Here is a 22,262-nt window from a genome sequence, read left to right as displayed (position 1 = left end):
ACGGGAACGAGCGCGCTGGGGCTGTCCCTGTGCCTGACGAGGCCTTCGGGCCGGCTGGTTGTACCTACGCTTTGCAAAAGAATAGGGTGCAGCCTGCCGGGCCCGGGAAAAACGTCCACCTGTGGAGGTGGATGCTGAAGGCGCCCGGTGGGAGAGTTTGTCGAGGGCGGTTTCCCGCTGGTGCAGTTGGTCCACCATCTGCTCGACCTTCTCACCGAAAATGTTATCCCCCCGGCAAGGGACGTCGGCCAGTCTCTGCTGGGTGCGGTTGTCCAGGTCAGAGGCACGCAGCCATGAGAGCCTGCGCATCACTATACCTTGGGCCGCAGCACGAGATGCCACGTCACAGGTGTCATAGATACCCCTGGACAGGAACTTTCTGCACGCCTTCAGCTGCCTGACCACCTCCTGATAAGGCCTGGACTGCTCCGGCGGGAGCTTCTCGACCAGGTCCGCCAGTTGTTGCACATAGGTCCGCATGTGAATGCTCATATAGAGCAGGTATGACTGGATGCGGGTCACGAGCATGGAGGATTGGTAGGCCTTCCTCCCAAACGAGTCCAGAGTGCGAGACTCGCCGGCACCACAGACATCGGCGCCGAGGGCGCAAGCACCCCCGGCGCCGGCACAGCCTGGCGCATCAGCCCTTCCAGGATCCCCGGAAGGATGGCTCTGAGGCACTCGTCCAGGCCCGCTGCCGGGAAAGGCGGTGGAACTGGCGGGAGCGATCGCGCACGGGCGGGAAGACGGCCGCGCATGCGCGGTGGGCGTGCCCTGCGTGCCGACCGTCCCGCGAAGCTTCTTTCCGGTTGGTGGGGGCTGCCGCGGACGTCACCCAGTCGTGAGAACAAGCAGCCTGCTTGTCCTCGGAGAATGGCAATTACCTCATTACCGCACAGGTAAGTCAAACAAGTTACATAGCACAAATGTTAACGTGAACACCAAAATGATCAAAAAGGGTAACTAGTTTAAGCAACCCCCTCCCCTTCCCAGTTTATTCCAGACACCCTAATGCCAGCTGCGAGCTGGCATAGGATTTTTTAGCAGCAAGAACACCCTTGTTCGGCATGCTGTCCTATGAGCATCGGGGACGAATAGGGAATCACCTCATCAGCATGCATGTAGCTGAGTCCTGAACCGGGCCCGGCTCGACGTCGAGGCACCAGGGTCTCTGTGTCGTCGAGCGGTGGACTCCCGCGCCGGCGGGGACGGAGCTCCCTCCATCGACGTCGACGGGGACTCCACCTGCGTGGCGGTCGAGACCGGCGCCGCAAGCGGCGGCGGTGTCGACGGCCCCGGTGCCGGGCTAGAGCTCGCCGGCACCACAGACATCGGCGCCGAGGGCGCAAGCACCCCCGGCGCCGGCACAGCCTGGCGCATCAGCCCTTCCAGGATCCCCGGAAGGATGGCTCTGAGGCACTCGTCCAGGCCCGCTGCCGGGAAAGGCGGTGGGGCCGGTAGGGGTGTCGGCGTCAGAAGCTGATGGGGGCCAGGAGACGGCACCGAGGTGCCGGAACCCCGACGCGTCGGTACCTCCACAACCGACGGGGACCTCTCCTCTCGACGAGTACGCTTCGGCGTCGCCTCCTCTCCGATATCCGGATGCACCGAGGGCGACCGGTGACGACGCTTCTTATCCTTCTTGCGATGCCCGTCACCGGCGCCGGAAGGCATGGAGGAGGAGGAGGTCGATCCCCCTCGGTCTCGAGGTACCGGGTCAGACAGGGTTCGGTCCCGTGGCCCACGAGCTGAGGGAGTGACCGGGGCCGACTGCCCACGTGGCCTCTCACCTCCACTCTCACCGGAGGACCGGCGGGCTGACGGGACCTGTTCTCCTGGGGTCGATGCCATCGGTGCCGATGTCTCGGGCATCGATACCGGTACCGAAGGACCGGGCGTCGGTACCGATGCCGTCGAGGTCGACGTCGAGGGGCCGGCGCAAGTTCCAAAAAGACGGTCCCGCAGAACTTGCCTCGCAACCTGAGTCCGTTTCCGGAGACCGAGACACAGGGAACACGACTTGATATTGTGCTCCGGCCCGAGGCACTGGAGGCACCAAGCGTGGGTGTCGGTCTGCGAGATCGGCCGGCCGCAGCGACCACACTTTTTAAATCCACTCGGGACCTTCGAGGACATCGACGGAAAAATCGCGTCGGCGAAGTCAAAGTCGTCAATGGTGGCTGGAATCACACCTCGAAAAAAGAAACGACCGAGCGGCCACTAGGCCGCAACGCGGCGTCCCCGCTGGACGCGAGGGAAAAGGGGAGCGCGTGCTCCACACGCTCAGGTTTTTTTTTTTTTTTTTTTTAAAAGGAAACCGGCGATAACCCAAAAACAAGAGAGAAAAAGAAAAGCGACGATCCGCGTAAACGCGATCGAAATTCCGGCGGCTGAAACAGAGAGAGCGGCAAAGCACAACTCTCTCCAGACGCGGAAAAAAAGGAACTGGCGGGAGCGGTCGCGCACGGGCGGGAAGACGGCCGCGCATGCGCGGTGGGCGTGCCCTGCGTGCCGACCGTCCCGCGAAGCTTCTTTCCGGTTGGTGGGGGCTGCCGCGGACGTCACCCAGTCGTGAGAACAAGCAGCCTGCTTGTCCTCGGAGAATGGCAATTACCTCATTACCGCACAGGTAAGTCAAACAAGTTACATAGCACAAATGTTAACGTGAACACCAAAATGATCAAAAAGGGTAACTAGTTTAAGCAACCCCCTCCCCTTCCCAGTTTATTCCAGACACCCTAATGCCAGCTGCGAGCTGGCATAGGATTTTTTTAGCAGCAAGAACACCCTTGTTCGGCATGCTGTCCTATGAGCATCGGGGACGAATAGGGAATCACCTCATCAGCATGCATTTGCATGCTCATTGCGCTGGGAGTCGGCAAGCTCGTTCGTTCACGCACTCGTTGGCTCTCAGCATTGAGCACTGGGAAATGGGGGTGTCAGTCCAGCGCTAATGACCTCTAGCACCCACATTTGCTTCTGAGTATTAGGGCCTCAGCTCCTTGGTAAGTGCCTGTTCACTCTCAGGACTTCTGGCAGCCCCAATCTCATTCTCCTAGTCTCACCCCTCATGCCATTTCTCACCTTCATGTCTCTTCTTTCCATGACGACTTTTCTCTCACCCCCTTTTTCCCCCAATTTCACACAACTACTCTCCATCTCTTTTAGCTCCTCTATGCAGCTTGAATTACCTCTACCTGCTGCTGCTGCTGTTCTTCCTCTCTCTGATCATGTCTCTTCCCAGCCGCCTTCTCCAATCAAAATTCATGAACCCCACCGAGTTCCTCTCAACCTCACAGCCTTTCACTGCTCTTCTCACAGAGCTCCGTTCCCAGCATCTGTCCTCATCACCCAGCCTCTCTTCCCTTTACAGCTCTTGCTTGCCTCTTCCAGCCCTCCATAGCACCATTCTCTCTCCCAGGCAGTAACCTCTTTATCCTTTTCTATTCCCTTCTATTTCCCTCCCCACAGATCCACTCCTAGCCTCTATCCCCGTTATCCAGCCTTTTTTCCCTTACAGGTGCTTTCTGCCAACTCCATCTCTTCACAGCAGCATTATCTCTCCTTTATCTCTCAGAGCTACCAAGAGGGCCCAATATTTGAGTGAATTTTAGTACACACCCCAGCCCCACCCATTCTGCCTTGGCCCCACCCACTCTACCTCATGATTCCACCCCCTACCCGTGCTGTTTGAACAATGCGGAAGATGGCGATGCAGGAATTCCTGCGCATGCTCAGTTGGAAATGGAAAAAAAGATGATACCTTATTGGACTAGCCTAATACATTTATTGATTAGCTTTGAGAAGCCAAAACCTCCTACTTCAGGTCAGATCAGGACAATATACTCCTGTTATGGTATCTTCTCCTGACCTGAGGAAGGAAGCGTTGGTCTCTGAAAGCTTGTCAAAAATGTATTAAAATTAGTCCAATATAAAGGCATCACCTTGTTTTCCATTTTGTGTTTTATATGTATTTATCAACCTTTATTAACATTTATTTATTTATTTATTGCATTTGTATCCCACATCATCCCACCTCTTTGCAGGCTCAATGTGGCTTACAATTCATCATGGATACTGGCAGTAGAAGAGAATATACATTTGGTCCACAGACGGTTAAGTGTTACATGGTGGTGGAATACATAATAGTATTAAAGCAGCAGACATTATAAGACAATACTGGAAGTTTTAAAGATTATACAGTTACACATGTTGATCTTTGTGATATATCTTGTCGAAGAGATAGGTTTTCAGTAGTTTTCGGAAACTGGGCAGTTCATAAGCCGTTTTCAGGTTCCGTGGCAACGCGTTCCAGAGCTGCGTGCTCGTATAGGAAAAGGTAGATGCGTGCATCAATTTGTATTTCAGACCTTTACACTTGGGAGGATGAAGATTAAGGAATGTGCGAGAAGATTTTTTTGCATTCCTGGGTGGTAATTCTATTAGGTCTGACATGTAGGCTGGGGCGTTACCATGGATTATTTTATGGACTAGGGTGCAGTTTGAATGCGATGCGTTCTTTTAGTGGGAGCCAGTGTAGTTTTTCTCGTAGGGGTTTCGTGCTTTCGTATTTTGATGAGCCGAATATTAGTCTGGCTGCCGTGTTCTGGGCCGTCTGGAGTTTTTTAAAGTATTTGCTCTTTGCAACCGGCGTAGAGTGAGTTACAGTAGTCCAGATGGCTGAGTACCAATGATTGTACCAGATTGCAGAAGACAGTCCTTGGAAAGAATGCTCTAACTCTTTTTAGTTTCCACATTGAATGAAACATCTTTTTAGTTATGTTTTTCGCATGATTCTCAAGTGTTAGGTGTCAATCAATGGTGACTCCAAGAATTTTTAGGGTGTCCAAAACTGGTAGATTTAGTTTCGGTGTGTTAATAGTGGTAAATTTATTCTTATTGTATGGCTACCACATTACTTCATCCAAAATTTAAAATAATTTTTTTCTACACTTACTGTCTGGCAATTTTCTAATTGTATTGGTCCCAGTCGCTGGTTTCTGCTTTCTTTTATCTTCTCTTAACTCACTTGCCAGGTTTCCTGTCCACTTGTCATTTTTCTCTCTTTTTTTCTTTCAGTTTTTCTTCAATTTATTTTTCAGCCTATCTGTCCAGGCATCTCCCCTTTTCTCTCCCCACCCTTCCATCCAGCATCTCTCCTTTCTCTCCCTACCTGTCCATCCTGCATCTCCCCTCTTTCATCCCCATCTTTCCATCCAGCATCAACCTGCTCTCCTGATCCTTCCATCCAACATCTACCCTCTCTGCTCATCCTTCTACCCAGCATCTTCTCTCTCTACCCCTTTCCATTCAGCAATTCCTCTCTCCCCATCCAGCATCTTCTCATCCTTTCATCTAGCATCTCCCCCTTTTTCCCTATCTTTCTATCTAGTGCCTCCTCTCTTTCTCTCCCAACCCTTCCATCAAGTATCTCTGCTTTCTCTCCCCATCAATCCATCTATCATCCTTCTGTCTAGCATCTCCTATTTTCTCTCCCTACATTTCCATCCAGCATCTCCCCGCCCTCTTTCTGTCCCCAGCCTTCCAGTGTTTCATCTCTTTCTCCCCCTCCTTCCTTCCAGTGTCTCCCCTCTTTCTATCCCCATCCTTCCAGCACCACCCCTCTTTCTCTTGCCATCAGCATCTTTTCTTTCTCCACCCTTTCCCATCCAGCAGGGTCCCCTCTTTCCAGTCATCTTCTATCTCTACCCAATGTCTCCTCTCTTCTATTTATATTTGATCATCCCCCCCCCCCCTTCTATTCATCATCTCCTGCCTCTCCCTCCCTCCTTCGTTGCAGTGTCTTGTTTCCTGTGGACTGCTGCTACTTCTCCCAATGAACAGCAGCAAAGCAACAAAAAAGCAGGAATCTTCAGGCAAGAAGATTGATGTTAGAGGGGGCAGGAAACCAATAGAGCTGATAGCACATGCCTGAAGATTGCAGCCCCTGCTGCTGCTCATCAGGAAAAGCAGCAGTGGCAACAGCGGCAAGTTTGGCGGTGGCAGTGAGTCAGTGGGAGAATTACCCACTTCGAAGGGAGCAGGTCTGATCTCTTCCTAGCCCTTCTATTCCGCTCCAGTATTTCTCTGTCATTTTTCCTTAACTGATAAGTGTATTACTTTAGCAACACATGTAAAATTGTCATTAAGGATTGGCTATTAATTGCAGTAACATGGGAAATTTCAATGACAAATGAAAATAAGCAGAAAAAAAATTATGGAGTCAATATTCAAAGTGATTGAACCAGACTGAAGAAGATCCTGCCTAGTTAAATTGCTTGTGCCTGGTTATTCACTGAATATCAGAGCAGACCATTCCTGCACAATCTGGGTAGTGCTGGGCAGGCTGGCACTTATCTGAGTACCAGCAATTTTCAGTGCCAGGATAGCTAACTGGGCAGAGAGGACCTCATAAAAAGCAGTCCCATCTTTGCCCAGTAAGCTATCTGGGCACCAGCATTGAATACTGGCTGGTGCCTTCATAAATACTGGCAGCTGCCTCCTATCTGATCCAGCATTGATCATCCCAAGCTAACGTAGCCAGTAATAGTAAGTGTTTTCAAAAAATGCCCACCACTGCTGGCTAAATATTGACTGGTATATTAGTAACATAGTAAATGACGGCAGATAAAGACCTGTATGGTCCATCCAGTCTGCCCAACAAGATAAACTCATTTTACATGCTATGTGATACTTTATATGTATACCCGAGTTTGATTTGTCCCTGCCTTTCTCAGGGCACAGACCGTAGAAGTCTGCCCAGCACTGTTCTTGTACTAAGTTCTGAAGCTAACATTAAAGCCCCTTAAAATTTACCAGGGCCAGGGCCACCACATATGACTCCACCCCTATAATAGCCACACCCACATTAGCCACACCCCTTATACCAGCCATGGCACATATAAACAGACATCATTGATATTATACTAGTATAGGAGAAAAAAAATAACGTGATTTTTTTTCTTTATAAATAATTTCTGTAAGCTGTTACAGCTCCAGTATACCCAGTGCAAAATAAGACAGCAGATGTAAATTCTCAAATTGGACATATTCCAGACACTAAAATGAAAATAAAATTATTTTTTCTACCTTTGTTGTTTGGTGACTGTTTTCTGATCATGCTGGCCCAGTATCCGATTCTGCTGCTATCCTCTTAATTCTGTTTCCAGGGCTTCCTTTCCATTTATTTCTTTACTTTCCGCCTTTCTTCTTCATTTACTACTACTACTATTTAGCATTTCTATAGCGCTACAAGGCATACGCAGCGCTGCACATTTCTTGCCCTACATCCATAAGTAAAAGCTGGGTCCTCCGCAGACTTGACTGTCCAGTGGATCCAGCTTCTGCTTATTATTTTCATCCATGTGCAGTTTTTCTCCTCTCTTCCTTTTCCCTCATCTCATCTCCTTCCTCACTCTTCCCTTCCCTTCCCTCCCCTCTACTACTACTATAAATCATTTCTATAGCGCTACCAGTCGTACGCAGCGCTTCACAAATGAACATGAAGAAAAGACAGTCCCTGCTCAAAAGAGCTTACAATCTAAATTAGGACAGACAGACAGGACCAATAAGGATAAGGGTAAGACAGACAGAAGGGCACATAGGGAAAGGGACTATTGAAGAGAGGAGGACAAGACAAAGGTTATGAGTAAGTGACAAGTTAGGAGTCAAAAGCAGCGTCAAACAGGTAGGCCTTTAGCCGGGATTTGAAGGTGGCCAGGGATGGAGCTAGTCGTAACGGCTCAGGAAGCCAATTCCAGGCATAAGGTGCAGCAAGACAAAAGGAATGGAGTTTAGAGTTAGCGTGACTGAAACAGGCCTAGCAAAAAACGTCTTAACTTCGACACTAGACGTTTTCATTTTGTCCCATTATGGCAGAAAAACATCTATCTTTTGGTGCTGCTCAGGTTCCACTCCAAACACACACACAACACGCCCCCTTGAAATTTGGACGAACTGTGGGGTATAACATCTAAAATTGGGTGTCAAAAATCGCAACTTGAATGAGAGAACAATGTTCTTCTGCCACTTTATGACTTTTTTGGACGACTTTTTGTTTTGAAAATGAGAACCTAAATGTCTCTGTGTGAACATTTATCAGCAACGGTTCAAAGTAAACACACACTCCATAGGCCCACACTATCGGACCAATTACCCACTAGCACTAAAGAGCTTATCTTTATACAATGATAATGAAGCAGGCTTCTCCCTTGGCTAGAGATGCAAGTGATCATACTTACAGGCGAGCTCTGAATGCTGCCAATGGTACAAAAATGAACTGAGGAGTTCAGTGGAGTTCATGAGCTGAGGAGCACACAAGACAAAAATGACAGCGCAAGATTTGAAGGTAGCACCAGAACATTTTTGATCCCTGGGATGCCCCTTATATATGGTTCTGCTGGGGGGGCAATGTTCCTGAAGATAAGGTAAACAATTCGTTCTGTTCATTCTGATTTGAAAAACCACACGAATATCCATTTTATGCCAAAGATGCCATTCTTGGAACTCGGGGCTCTGATCAGTCTTGTGATGTGGGTTTTGGGGTCTGGGCTTTCCCAGAACCCAAGCTCTGAAGCAGTTGGGTTGGCTTGATCAGAAGTTCTTCTTATCTTTGAACAAGAGGCTGTTTGAAACCTTGTCTACATCGTGAATTGCAGGAGGCTGTTAACCAAGCTCTGATTGTAACTACATAGGCATCACATGAACAATACTGGTGCCAGTAGGGCTCCCACCCCTGTTGGTCAGAATTTTACAGGACCAGGACACTGTACCAGTGACTTCACAGTGAGAATCCTGAAAGGTAACTTTAAAACCATACAAGAACGTAAGACCTTTGAAGTCAGAATGATTGAATATTTTAACACCCAACAGAAAGGACTTAACAAGGATCTGGGGTTCCTAGCCCATTATAAACCATAAAGCTGTATTTCTCTGTTGATCACCCTCCCCTCACCTATCCTGTTAGAATATCAATGATATGCTTTGATGTCCCCATGCATACCTCCTACCCACCCCCATCCTCCCACCCTGTCAGACTGTCATAGTAATGCTTGAATGTTTTCACTTATATACACTGTCAGCTAGCACATTTGCTTATTTCTGATCTGACGAAGAAGGGCAACCTTCGAAAGCTAATCAAGAAATGTATTAAGTTATGTCCAATAAAAAAGGTATCATCTTATTTTCTTTTCCATGTTTTATTTTGTTTGATTTCTATTGATAACTACATAGGCAGAAACCTATCCCCTACAGGGGCATATTGACACAGGGGAACAATAGTGGACATGGGGAGCAAGATATAGACACAGGGGAGATGCTGGACACACATAGGGGCATATGTACACAGAAGAGCAATGCTGTGGACATAGGTATATGGACACAGAGACAATACTGTTCATGGGGAGGGGACTATGGACAGAGAGGGAATATGCTGGATGGGGGGGAGAGAATAGGGAGAGGGACATAGATGAGGGAGAGAGACACACTTAGGGGTAATGATGAACAAAGAGGGAGATGAATACATGGAAGATTTTGTATAGGGGAAAATAAGGACAAAGAGAAGGGAACTACTGCACATGTAAAAAGATTGCACACAGCGAAGGGAGATGCTGAACCTTTAGGGAAGAATAGGGACACATAGAAGAAAGAAAATAGACGGTCAACATGAAGAAATATCAAATAGACAGGAGACCCTGGCATGAGAGCCATGAGAAGACAAAGCAAAGCAGAACCAGAAACTAGGAACAACATTGTTAGAAAAATAGAATGACCAGACAACAAAGACAGAAAAAAAATATGTTTTTTCATGAACAAGACAGGTAAGCAACTTCACTATTTTCTACTTTGTGATTAGAATGTCAGTTTTTGGAATGTACATTTGCCAGAGGTGATGTTAGCCGTGGCTGGGGCCCAGGGAAGACATTTGGGAGAGAACCTGAAAGCACAGTTAGGGTGTGCCTTTTTTTTTTTTAATTTCAATACATTAAACAAGAAAAAGGTTTTTCTTGAACAGAAAGAATAATGTCAAGTCCATAAAGAAAAATTATTGTAGTTAACATATCTTTTAAGTGACAATTATTACTTAAGTCCACAAATTATCAGAGGCAAGGCACAATTCAAGGAATTCTCTCTAAATGATAAAGTTAAGGAAAAATGAAGGAAGAACCCCCCAGGTACATAATTTATTTTACGGAGTAGATATTACAGGAGCTGATAACAGAGGAGGTACAACTGGGCTTTGTTTAGAGTCCAAAAAAGACATATACATATTTTAATTGTTTTTCATCAATAAAATATATTTTGGTTTTTCAACGATCTGCTTTGTATATATTTTCCTTCTTGGAGCTTGCAGACCGTCTGCCCTTGTGTTTTCTTGATTTAATAACACACTTACAGGGGAAATTAAGCCAGAAGGTTCCCCCTAACTGGAGGACGCGTGAACGAAGTTTTTAAAAAGATTGGCGTCTCTTCTGAGTTTGTCTGGATACATCAGGAAAAACCTTAATTTTATAGTTCAAAAATAATTCTTGTCTATAACGAAAAAAGGTCTTTAAAATCCAATCTCGGTCTAGTTGAAGAACAAAATCTACTATTAAGGTGGTAGCTTGTACTCCCAAAGACTCATCTTCTGTAGTCTGAGATAAATTTAACTCATCAAGTGGTATCTCAGAATTTGTTGTTAATAGTTGACCCGTAGATTTCTTAACATAGGGTAAGAGATAATAAATTCTTGATACCAGAGGGTAAAGTTGCTCTGGTATTTTCAAAACTTCTGTTAGATATCCCTTAAAAGTAATTAAGGGAGCCACAGCTGGCACTGTAGGAAAATTTATAAATCACAAAGTTTTCATTCTTTGCTGATTTTCCAGATTTTCTGTTTTCCTTTGTAACAATAAGTTCTCTTTAATTAATGTCACTTGTCCTTCTTTAATTTTTATCAGTATCAGACTTAATTGACTGTTCAAAAGACTTTGATTGTTGTATTTGCTTCTCCAATTCCACAACTTTACCAGGAAATACCTGAGTAACCATCAGCATTGAAGTAATTTTCTGAGAAAAAGTATTCTCTAAACTCAGCAAAGCGTCCCATATGGTCTCCGAAGTAATTTTTTCTGACTATCGATAAGGCAGCTAATTGAAGCTGTGTCTCTGCTTGGGCTCTGCCACTGCCCACAGCCATCACCTCCTCTATCTCTGCTCGAGAATCTCCGGTGGAAATCTGAGCAACGCCATCCTGCATTGCTAAACTCTGCAATCCATTATCTGGGGCTGCCCCTGCTCCCAGGTCGGTCGACTCCTCTCCAGGCTCCATCGATCCGGGGCGTCCGTCCTGCAAGGCTGCCGGCATCACCAGGGAACTCCGCAGGGGTGTGCCTTCTTCACTTTCAAACATGAACTAGGCTTAAGGGCATAAAAAACTTTGACAAAGAAAAATGTATAACAGGGTTGAAAATGACCATGAGCCTGCAGGTAAAGATGAATCAGGCGAGTTATCTCAGGGAGTGGTGGTAGGGCAAAGTTGATTCACTCCTATTAGAGGAGCCATACCATCAGAACTGGATACTGTTGCACACAGTGTGCTGATCTTAGAGCTCAGAGATCCCCACTGGCTTGGGCTCAGGGCCAGCCTTAACACTTGCGGAGCCCTGTGCGAACCTGTTTTATGCCCTCCGGTTTGGCATCTCTCTCCCCTCTCAATCCCCCATCTACCTTAAAATTTGTCTTTAGATGTCACCTGCAGTCGCAATCATTGCTATAGGCTGCCTATGGCCTGCTCCAGAGTCTTCCCTCTGACCTATTCTGCCCCTGTGGAAACCAGAAATTCCATCAGATATGGCAGGAAGTTTAGGTACCCCAATACTGTGCTCTTAGTGCCAATTTTATAACGGCATCTTGGTGCCAAGATTCTGTTTAGAACACTAGCATGTTTAGACGTGCCCTCTTAGGCCATGTCAATGACAGGCATGCGCTGGTTTGCTTATGTATGCCAATTGACATGCCCATGCTCCGCCCAAGTATATGCTCCCTTGCAGTCAGGCACTATGGCACCTTATAAAACCTGTGAATCAATGGAATCTACCTCTAGGCACCAGCTTAGAGAATTGCCCCATGTGTGTTTTATCAAGAACTATTTAGTGATATTAAATTGTAAATTAACATCAGATTGCTTGGTGGTTCTCTCTTAGGTTTCACTTGTCTTACCCTGCATTTCTGGCTGTATTCTTCAGTGTGAGGGAGTCTATAGGATGCTACCACTTCCCCTTAATTACACGCTCTCAAAGTGGCAGAACCACCTTAAAACTCACAGTCCCGCCGAGAAGGGAAGTGACACAGAAGGGGCAGAGCCAGGAAGACACAGTCCAGAAAGTATAAAAGCTCAGGGCACAGTTAGGTTAAGGAGGCCCAGAGGGAAGCAGCGACGGCCTATTGCATACACCTCCACCACATGATAATGATGATGGGTACTTACAGCCCACCACTCTCCCTAAAATTAGGTTCAGAGTGGGTTAACAAAGTGGAAATGTAAAAATGTAAATACAAGACCACGTATACCAAAAGCCAAAATTGTTTAGAAACAAAGAAACATGATGGCAGATAAGGGCCAAATGGCCCATCCAGTCTACCCATCCTCAGTAACCACTAAGTCCTCCTTTTCCTAAGGGATCCCACATGTCTGTCCCATGCTTTCTTAAACTCTGACACAGTCATCGTCTTCGTGACCTCCAACGGGAGGCCATTCCACACATCTACCACCCTTTCCATGAAAAAGTATTTTCTTAGATTCCTCCTAAGTCTATTTCCTCTTAACTTCATCCCAAGCCCTCTCATTCCAGAGTTTTCCTTCATTTGAAAAAGGCTCACCTCCTGTACATTAACACCACTGAGGTATTTAAATATCTCTATCATATCCCCTCTCTTGGTTCATAAGCCTGTCCTTCTATGATTTATGACAGAGATCACTTACCAATTTTGTAGCTGCCCTCTGGACAGACTCCATCATGTTTATATCTTTCTGTAGGTGCGGTCTCCAGCATTGTATGCAGTACTCTAAATGGGGTCTCACCAGAGACTTATAAAAGGGCACTATCCCTCTCCTTATGCACCCGAGCATCCTTCTGGCTTTGACCGTTGCCTTTTCCACCTGTTTGGCCACTTTAAGGTCATTAGATACAATCACTCCCAAGTCTCATTCTTTTTCTGTACACAGAAGCACTTCTCCGCCTGTACTGTACTGTTCCCTTGGATTCTTATATCCCAAGTGCATGACCCTGTATTTCTTAGCATTAAATCTTAGTTGCCAATTATCGGACCATTCTTCAAGCTTCCCTAGTTCCTCCGAGCGTCCACCCTATTACAGAGTTTGATATCATCCGCAAAGAGGCAAACCTTACCAGACAGCACTTCTGCAATATCGCTCAAAAGGATGTTAAAGAAAGCTGGCCCGAGGACCGATCCCTGCGGCACACCACTGATAACATTCCTTTCGTCAGAGCAAGCTTCATTTACCACTACCCTCTGTCTCCTCCCACAACCAGTTTTTGAGCCAGTCAGTGCGACCCCACGATCTTTTTCACTGTTTTTGCTGCCACTGCTGAAACAGCAGCAGCGGCGGTGGTGGCCACGTCAGGGGGGTATTGGGTGGGAGTGAGGAGAGCCTGGTGCGCCAGTGGCAATGGGGGTGTCTGGTGTTGGGGGGGAGAGGGGTTGGGTGTTGTGGGGTCTGAAAAAAAGAATGACACACACTGGATGGAGGGGGCGAGAGATAGACACTGGATGGATAATGGAGGGGGAGGGGAACAGATGCCAGATGGAAGGGAGGCCAGATGGGATGGATGCTGGATGGAGGGGGGGGACAGATGATGGATGGAGGGGCACAGACATCAGCTGGAAATGAGGAGAGAAGTGCAGATGCTAGATGTAGGGAGAAGAGGAGGGTCAGAGACTAGATGACGGGTAGAGGGGGGTCGGATGCTGGATGGAAGGTGAGAAAGAGGTGGCAGACAATGGATGTAGAGAGAAGAGGAGGGACAGATGCTGGATGAGAGGGAGAGAGGGGACAAAGATGGAAATGGGGAGAGGAGGAACAGACACTGGAGGAGGGGGAGAGAGGGAATAGATGCAAGATGGGAGACAGGATGCAGATGTTGGATGGAACTGGGGAGAGAGAGGAACCTGAGTGGATGGAAAAGAGGAGAGAGAGGGGGCCAGATGCTGGATGGAGGAGGGAGAAAAAGAGGAGAGAATATGAATGGAAATGAGGAGAGAGAAGGGTCGTATGCTGGAAGGAAAGGAGAGGAGAAGGGGGTAGACGCTGGATGGAAAGGGGAGAGAGAGGGCAGACGCTGGCAAGAAGAAGAAATCAAGGAAAGAAGAAACAAGAGACTGGGGCCAACACAATTAGAAAAAGTAAACAGCCAGACAACAAAGGTAGGAAAAAATGGATTTTAGTTTTGGATAAAGTAGTGTGGTAGCTGTGTTAATAAATACAGAAAATTGAAATAAGGTGATATCTTTATTGGACTAATTTTAATACATTTTTGACTAATGTTTGGAAACCAAACCCTCCTTTCTCATGTCAGAACAGAATACCTTAACAGCAGTATACTGTCCTGACCTGAGGAAAGAGGTTTTGGCCTCTGAAAGCTAATTGATGTGTATTTAGTCCAATAAAATGGTGTCATCATAAGTTCCATTTTTTGTTTTATTTGTATTTGTTAACCTACAGTATAGTGATTGAAATATGTCAGTTTTTGAAATTTGCACCTGCTGCTGAGACCTGCGAGACTACCATAGGAAGTCTCGGTTGCGTGAAAACATGGCGGTGCCAGCGGGCGGTGGAATAGCGGCAGCACAGCAGGCAGAAAAGAACATGCTCACCCCCACAGAGGCCACTAGAGCACCAGAGCCCTTCAGATAGGACCAGCATGCCAGAGGCATCGGCTGTGGTGGTAGGGGGACAACAAGGGCTGTGGTGGTAGGGGGACAACAGTGTGGCGGTAGGGAGGGGTGTCAGGAAGCAGCTGGGCAGGGAGCCCAGACCACTCTCAGTCCGACCCTGGAGCCAAGTCATTAAGAGGGGGTCAACGTTATATTATTCCACTAAATGCCTATATAATATACCTTTATCATTCCTGGACTTTAGTCTATATGCATCAAGTTCAATCTTATGTGTGAACTGCAACAGTCAGGTAGACAAAGTTCAACTTGGGAACTTGCAGACTTTTGTTTTGATCCAGCCAGATGCAGGCCAGCGTGCGTTATTTGTCCCAGTATGGCAATACTTATGTACTTTCACTGCCCTTCCTTCTCTGTCCCATTTCTGAAGAAGGAACCAGGACCACCAACCCCCCCTGTTCCAAATGAATCAATACCAAGCTCCCTGCATCGAACGTTTACGGTTTCCTATTCCAGCAGAAAAATAGTCACCTGCATTCAATCAAAAGATAAGATATTCTGCCAATATGAGTTCACTTACTTCACTCTAAAACTCTGTTACAGCAGCTATTAGAAAGGGCTCTTCCCTGTCATGGAATATTGTTGCTTTTGCGGGATTCTGACACGTACTTATGACCACTGTTAAGAAACAGAATACTGGGCTAGATGGACCTTTGCTCTGACCCAGTACAGCAACTCGTGACAATTTTGTTTTCCTTCTGTTTTAGACTCCAAAGTACTCATAGCCATTATTTGATTATCTCTTGGCTGTGTTCCCAGTTTTCCCCTCCTTCGTGTCAGTCACTCAGAGCTCTACAGATTTCTCATAAAACACCACATACACGTCAGCACTCTATGACACCGTATAAAATGTAATACCGATTGTAGCCTTATACACTGGGTCAGTACTGAAACTCTCTCATCAGTGCTATACAAACAAAACAGACTCACGCACTCCATTCATTATATAATAGATTGTAATGTCTGATTTATTCTCCCTGGACCCTGCAGTGGTTTTGGAATAAGCACTTTGCCTGAAGAGGTCTCCGATTATGGAACATGCACCAGAAGCTATGCGCTCTTACTAGATCAAACTTACTCCCATCCCCATCTACTTATTTTATTTTCGTTACATTTGTACCCCGCGCTTTCCCACTCACGGCAGGCTCAATGCGGCTTACATGGGGCAATGGAGGGTTAAGTGACTTGCCCAGAGTCACAAGGAGCTGCCTGTGCCTGAAGTGGGAATCGAACTCAGTTCCTCAGCTCCCCAGGACCAAAGTCCATCACCATAACCACTAGGCCACTCCTCCACTGTTGCTATTTGAGATTCTACATGGAATGTTGCTATTCCACTAGCAACATTCCATGTAGAAGTCGGCCCTTGCAGATCACCAATGTGGCCGCGCAGGCTTCTGCTTCTGTGAGTCTGACATCCTGCACGTATGTGCAGGACGTCAGACTCACAGAAACAGAAGACTGCGCAGCCTTCTACATGGAATGTTGCTAGTGGAATAGCAACATTCCATGTAGAATCTCCAATAGTAGCAACAATCCATGTAGAATCTCCAATAGTATCTATTTTATTTTTGTTACATTTGTACCCCGCACTTTCCCACTCATGGCAGGCTCAACACAGCTTACATGGGGCAATGGAGGGTTAAGTGACTTGCCCAGAGTCACAAGGAGCTGCCTGTGCCTGAAGTGGGAATCGAACTCAGTTCCTCAGTTCCCCAGGACCAGAGTCCACCACCCTAACCACTAGGCCACTTATTACCTTTCGCTGTTTAAGCTAAAATGTCATAACATATCTTAAAACACTTCCCAGCTTTTCTTGTTTATTTAGATTTAGTCACACCTTTTCAATGATAGCTCAAGGTGAGTTAGATACAGGTACAGTAGGTATTTCCCTTCCCATGAGAGCTTAGATGCTAAGGGCTAGAATTGTGTAATACTGTATAACATTAGATCTTATGGTAAACAAAGATTAATGCATGCCAGCAGTAATGCAGCACCAACATTTAGTAAATCTAGCCCTATGATTGTACCTGAGGCTTGCCCAATGTCACAAGGATCTTCAGTGGGACATGAACCCTGGCTTTAGATTGTAAGCCACCTAGATGATTCCCATGTATGGTGGGATAGTAAATATTAATACAACTTCGAAACATCAATCCAAGCAGGAAGCAAATCCAAGAGGTTATGGTTCCTTTTGATATTAGTATCCCTGTTTCCTTTAAGGTAATGAATTAAGAATGCCTAAGACAGAAGTGTGAATAGACAGAAGCTGACTGATACAATTGCTCAGATTTCAAACCTGTGGCAATCCAGACCCTGTGTGCAGATCAAACTCTGGAAAAAGAATCTCCTTCAGCCATTGGGGGATCGAGCCTTCCCCAAGTTTGCTTTCCATTCCCTGCTCATTGCTGTGCCTGGGACTTTTAAATAGCCATCCTCGAGGTGCTGGTTTTAAACAAATTAAAGAAGCCTATTCTCCAAGGACAAACAGGTCATATTCTCACACAAAGTTTCATCACAACAGAGTAGTTCTTCACATGTACCTTAAGATCCTGCCTAAGTTTTGTGTTGAAGTTCCATCTGAACCAGTTAATTGTTCTGCCAGTATTCCTTCCCAAACCTCATGCACACCCTGGACTACATGAGAGCATTGGCCTTTTACTTGGAGCGGACTAGGCCCTACAGGCAGTCCACCCAGCTTTTTGTTTCATTTGATCCCAACAGGATTGGTGGGGGGGGGGGGGGGGTCATCGGGACACGCATAAATCTCTGGCTGGCAGACTGCATTTCCTTCACTTACACCCAGGCTGGGCTGACTCCTGAGTGTCTTGTCAAGGCTCACAATGTCAGCGCTATGGCGGTGTCAGTATACCACTTCAGGTCAGCATCCATTGAAGATATTTGAAAAGCTACAACATGGTCTTCAGTCCACACATTCATATCTCACTACCGCCTTGAGCAAGATACCTGACACGATCGTCTGTTTGGACAGACAGTGCTGCAGAATTTGTTTGGGGTCTAGAATCCAACTCCACCCCCCACTAGGCCTGTTTTGTTCTGCTCCAGGCTGCACTCTTACTCAATAGCATATAGTTTTAGGTTATTTAGTATTTTGATCTCACCATTGCGAGGTTCAATTGACCAATGGCTGTTGTTTTCAATGAGCCTAGGAGCTAGCGATTGACCCATGTGAGAATAGGACCTGCTTGTCTTTGGAGAAAGCAAAGTTACTTATCTGTACCAGGTATTCTCCGAGGACAGCAGGCCAGTCACTCTCAGATACCCTCCCCACCTCCCCTTGGAGTTGATTCCATGTTATACTGCTGGTCCTACGCTCTCATGGCAGGTACGAAGGCACTCATGCATGCGCAGTGGGGATGCTGCATGTGCTCTTAAAGGTGTATTAGCTTTTTAATGCTCCGCACTGGACATCACCCACATTTGAGAATAAGTGGCCTGCTGTCCTCAGAGAATACCTGCTACAGGTATCTTCAATTTATTATGTCATGAAATTTTGTAGAACTTCCAACTCTCCCTGCTGCTTTTCCACTGTGTAGGAAACTGTATGGATGCTCATGAAAACATTTGGGTTCTGTGGAATTCTACAAAGCATTCCCTTAAAAGGATCCAGCAATTCCTGTATCGCTGTCTACTGCTCCTGATTAACCCTTGCCCCTTTTTCATCTTGCAGCAGTTCTTGTACCTCTGGTTACTGTTCCTGCTTCTTTGTAGTCTGTTCTTGTTATAATTTCTGTACCAAAATTGGAAGAAGCATTTATACCCTCAAGTGTATCCAGCCATAAACACAAACACCAACCTGGATCCAGGACCAGGACTGCTTTGCAGGCCAGAGAAAGATATTCAGTTCTCTAGGCTGTCCTCAAGGTGGCAAAGGTCAACACTTATCTCATCAAAGACCAGGGACTCACAAAAGAGATTCTAGAATCATATATATATATATATCAAAATTTAAGGCAGGAATGAGTGAGCCTTCATCACGGTGCATAAAGTCAATGATGAGAGGAAAGTACAAGGAAAATATAAAGTCCAATAGTGCTTTTATTATCAGAAAGAAAAATCGATAAGACTCTATAATAACCCAAAAAATGGCAGGAATGGATGGTTTTCATTACAGATGTCTGACTCTCTCCTGTGGGACTCCCTGGAGCAGGCAGCATAGCCTCACACAGCCAGACCACCAACAAGTTCAAAGTTTGAAATAATTTGTTATTTCTCCCTAAACTTCCAACTTTAAAGACTAAAATAGATGCTCATAAGTTTACTGTTTTTTTTTTTCACTTCACAAACCAGGAGCATAATTCACATTTCAGTGACCCTGATTCTCGGGTCTTGCTGCATTTTCCATTTCTTCTGACACGGTAAGTCAGTGACAATTTTTTGATCTGTTCCTCCTTTTCATCCTAAGCAGGTCTAGTGAGGGTCTGTGAATTTCCAGCAGAAACACAGCCTGTATGGGCTAATCAGCTCAACTGAATCCCCCTCAAGCACTTTAAATGTGGTCACAACCCTTTCCCACACCACAGCCAGGCTCCTCCCATCCAAAGACCACAACAGGACACTCCCACCACATACCTCTAACTAGCCCCAGACTCCTTCTCATACTCATCTCATACTCTATAGAGTTACACTAGATTGTAATCACAGAACTGTATTCAACCAATGCTTTACCCATCACAATGCATCCAGCTAAGACCCTCAGATGATGTAAACCACACCGAACAGGGGACTTTAGCAGTATACAAGATCTGAATTGAATGTGATCCCCACCCCAAATAAAGCCTTCTAGGCATGTCCAGCCCTTAACACAATCCATATCAACTCAAATCTTAACCTCACTTTCACATTTCCACCCTACTGAGGAATCTTGTGTGTCCATCCCATGCTTTCCCCCTCAGATGATTCCCCAACCCTCAAGGTACTCTTGGGTTAGTCCTAGGCTTTAGGTCTCACCCACCTAAGGGGGATCCCTCTGAAGTAGCTGCATGCTTTCTCCAGTTCTTATGGCCTTTCTGTGTCTCAAATGTTTCCACCTCAGACTATGAAGTGCTCCTTTTTTGACATCATATTGTCAGAGAGGGACAGTCCAACTGGCTAAGGAGCAGCAGCTAGTGCCTTAAGCTGCAATTCTCTTGCACCATGCTAGAGAGGAAGGAATCAGGATAGTCTTTCTAGGTGTAGCCTCGTCTCCCTGGCCTAAGTCTCATTCTGCAGATGAAAGGTGTTTATTTCCCCACAGAAAAGATAGTAACATAACATAGTAGATGACGGCAGAAAAAGACCTGCACAGTCCATCCAGTCTGCCCAACAAGACAAACTCATATGTGTATACCTTACCTTGATTTGTACCTGCCTTATTCAGGGCACAGACCGTACAAGTCTGCCCAGCAGTACTTCCCACCTCCCAACCACCAGTCCCGCCTCCCATTACTGGCTCTGGACAGACCGTATAAGTCTGCCCTCTGCTATCCTCGCCTCCCAACCACCAACCCCTCTTTCACCCACCTGCGCCACAACCCATGTGAACAATGAAGTATTTATACCTAAAGTCTACCTACTATCTGCCAGGAGCTGAAGTCTTCATGGTGGCATCTTAATCTATAGGAAAGGCCTCCTGGGGGATTACTGGAGACACTGGATAATGAGCTTTTTGTTTCTGAAGCCTCTGTACAGTCCCTCAGTTAATAATTTATTAAAACAAGTTTTTAAGTATTTATTTGTTACATTTGTATCCCACATTTTCCCACCTATTTGCAGGCTCAATGTGGCTTACATAGTACCGTAAAGGCGTTCACTAATTCCGGTATGAACAAATACAGTAATGTTGTGGTAGAATAAGGTTCGTGTGTACAGACACATTAGGGAATCGTAGAAGAGTTATTATATGTCCATTATATGACCTTCATAAGGAGAGTATTGCGGCTCCCTATAGATGAAATACTTCAAGACCTGTACATATCCATTTGGTCAACTCCTAATTCAATTAGCCCAACTAAACGAAATTCAGATAATAAATATTGAGTGTAAGAAGTTTTAGGAGATGGCAAGCAACAATTGTCATGTTTCTTTGATAGTCAAATGTGCAATGAGCAAGAACAAAACATCTAAAGACCGTACGCCTTATTCTCCAAACAAGGGCCTTAAATCTATAGACTTAATGGGTAAAAGAATGTACCAAAATTTCATGCTCGCTGCTCACATTGCAGTGCATAATTATCATTATGTACAATATTTACATACTATTATGGATAACTTGAATCAGTTAGTGGAAGGATTATCAGACGATAACAAACCTTCTTTCCACTTGATTTTAGCACATTTTGAAGATTGTTCTAAGCAGATGATTCGTGCTGCAAATGACAGCTATGATATGGCTGTTAGAGGCTCCACGATAGCAATATCTAACAGTCGACTCTCATGGCTCAGAGCTTCAGCATTAAAGGAAGATATTTTTGAGAGAGTAGCAGATGCCCCATGTTGTACCGGGAACACTTTAGTTGGAGAAAAGGTGACAGAAATTATAAAGGACATAAAAACAAGAGTTTACTACTTTAGTAAACCTACTGGCCTCTTAGGCAGTCCCCCACTTACAGCAAGCCCAAGCACAACTGGTCCTGGGGTGCAGAAACGACGATTCCTGCAACATAAGAAAAAGGTTCCCTTCCCCCCCACCCTCCAAAAGCTTGTGACAGCATTTTTGGATGCCAGCCTAGGGGTTCAGAAGCTTTCTGGGGGCAGTCTGGCACTTGTCCAGCAGTACTTGGACTGTCACAGCTACACGGGTCAGGCCTTCATCTTCCAGGATGTGCTGGGGCTGGCACAGTGCCTCCTGTAGGGGGGGAAAAAAGGAGAAAAGAATTGGCACACAGAAGGGCAGAAAGCAGATTTAAGAAATTCTATTATCTATGCAAAATAAAACCATTGATAAAAGCAACCACTACCTGCAGCCTCTCCTTTCCAACTGATTGACATGGATTGGTGAAGGCAGAAGAATGCAGCTTTAGCTTCCACAGCCATGGTTGCTCTTTATCAGGATGTATGGCTAACCTACTTCCTAATTAAAGGGATTCCCTATCCCAACTAACGTTAAGTATATAGTTAACTCCAGGCAACCTAGGCCTGGATTTTGAAACTCATCATTAAAGGTAAGCCCCAAAAATACATTCTGGAGAGATAAATAGTATTCATAAAATCTATTAGCCTAACTGAAGCAAGTTGTTTTTGGTACGCGGCCTCAGACATTACAGACAAAAGCCAAGCTGTGTTGTTACTATTCAACTGGAATGTTACCT

General features: G+C 45.9%; 2 protein-coding genes across 2 annotated transcripts in view; one reads left to right on the top strand and one right to left on the bottom strand.

Moving 5' to 3' along the window:
- LOC115458270 (serine protease 55-like) overlaps nucleotides 1-3,607 on the top strand; it is a 36,213-nt gene extending 32,606 nt beyond the window's left edge. The window contains exon 7 of the mRNA XM_030188134.1: nucleotides 3,521-3,607. Coding sequence (XP_030043994.1) covers nucleotides 3,521-3,607 — 87 coding nt within the window. The remainder of the gene's footprint in view (nucleotides 1-3,520) is intronic.
- A 17,722-nt stretch (nucleotides 3,608-21,329) lies between these two features.
- Nucleotides 21,330-22,262, bottom strand: part of LRCH4 (leucine rich repeats and calponin homology domain containing 4) — a 134,129-nt gene continuing 133,196 nt past the window's right edge. The window contains exon 19 of the mRNA XM_030187256.1: nucleotides 21,330-21,799. Within this exon, the coding sequence (XP_030043116.1) occupies nucleotides 21,680-21,799 (120 nt within the window). The 3' untranslated portion in view covers nucleotides 21,330-21,679. The remainder of the gene's footprint in view (nucleotides 21,800-22,262) is intronic.

This window comes from Microcaecilia unicolor, chromosome 14, assembly GCF_901765095.1.
Source record: "Microcaecilia unicolor chromosome 14, aMicUni1.1, whole genome shotgun sequence".
Classification (NCBI taxonomy): Eukaryota; Metazoa; Chordata; class Amphibia; order Gymnophiona; family Siphonopidae; genus Microcaecilia; species Microcaecilia unicolor.
The sequence above is the reverse complement of the archived record's forward strand: the minus strand, read 5'-3'. Positions and strand labels throughout refer to the sequence as shown.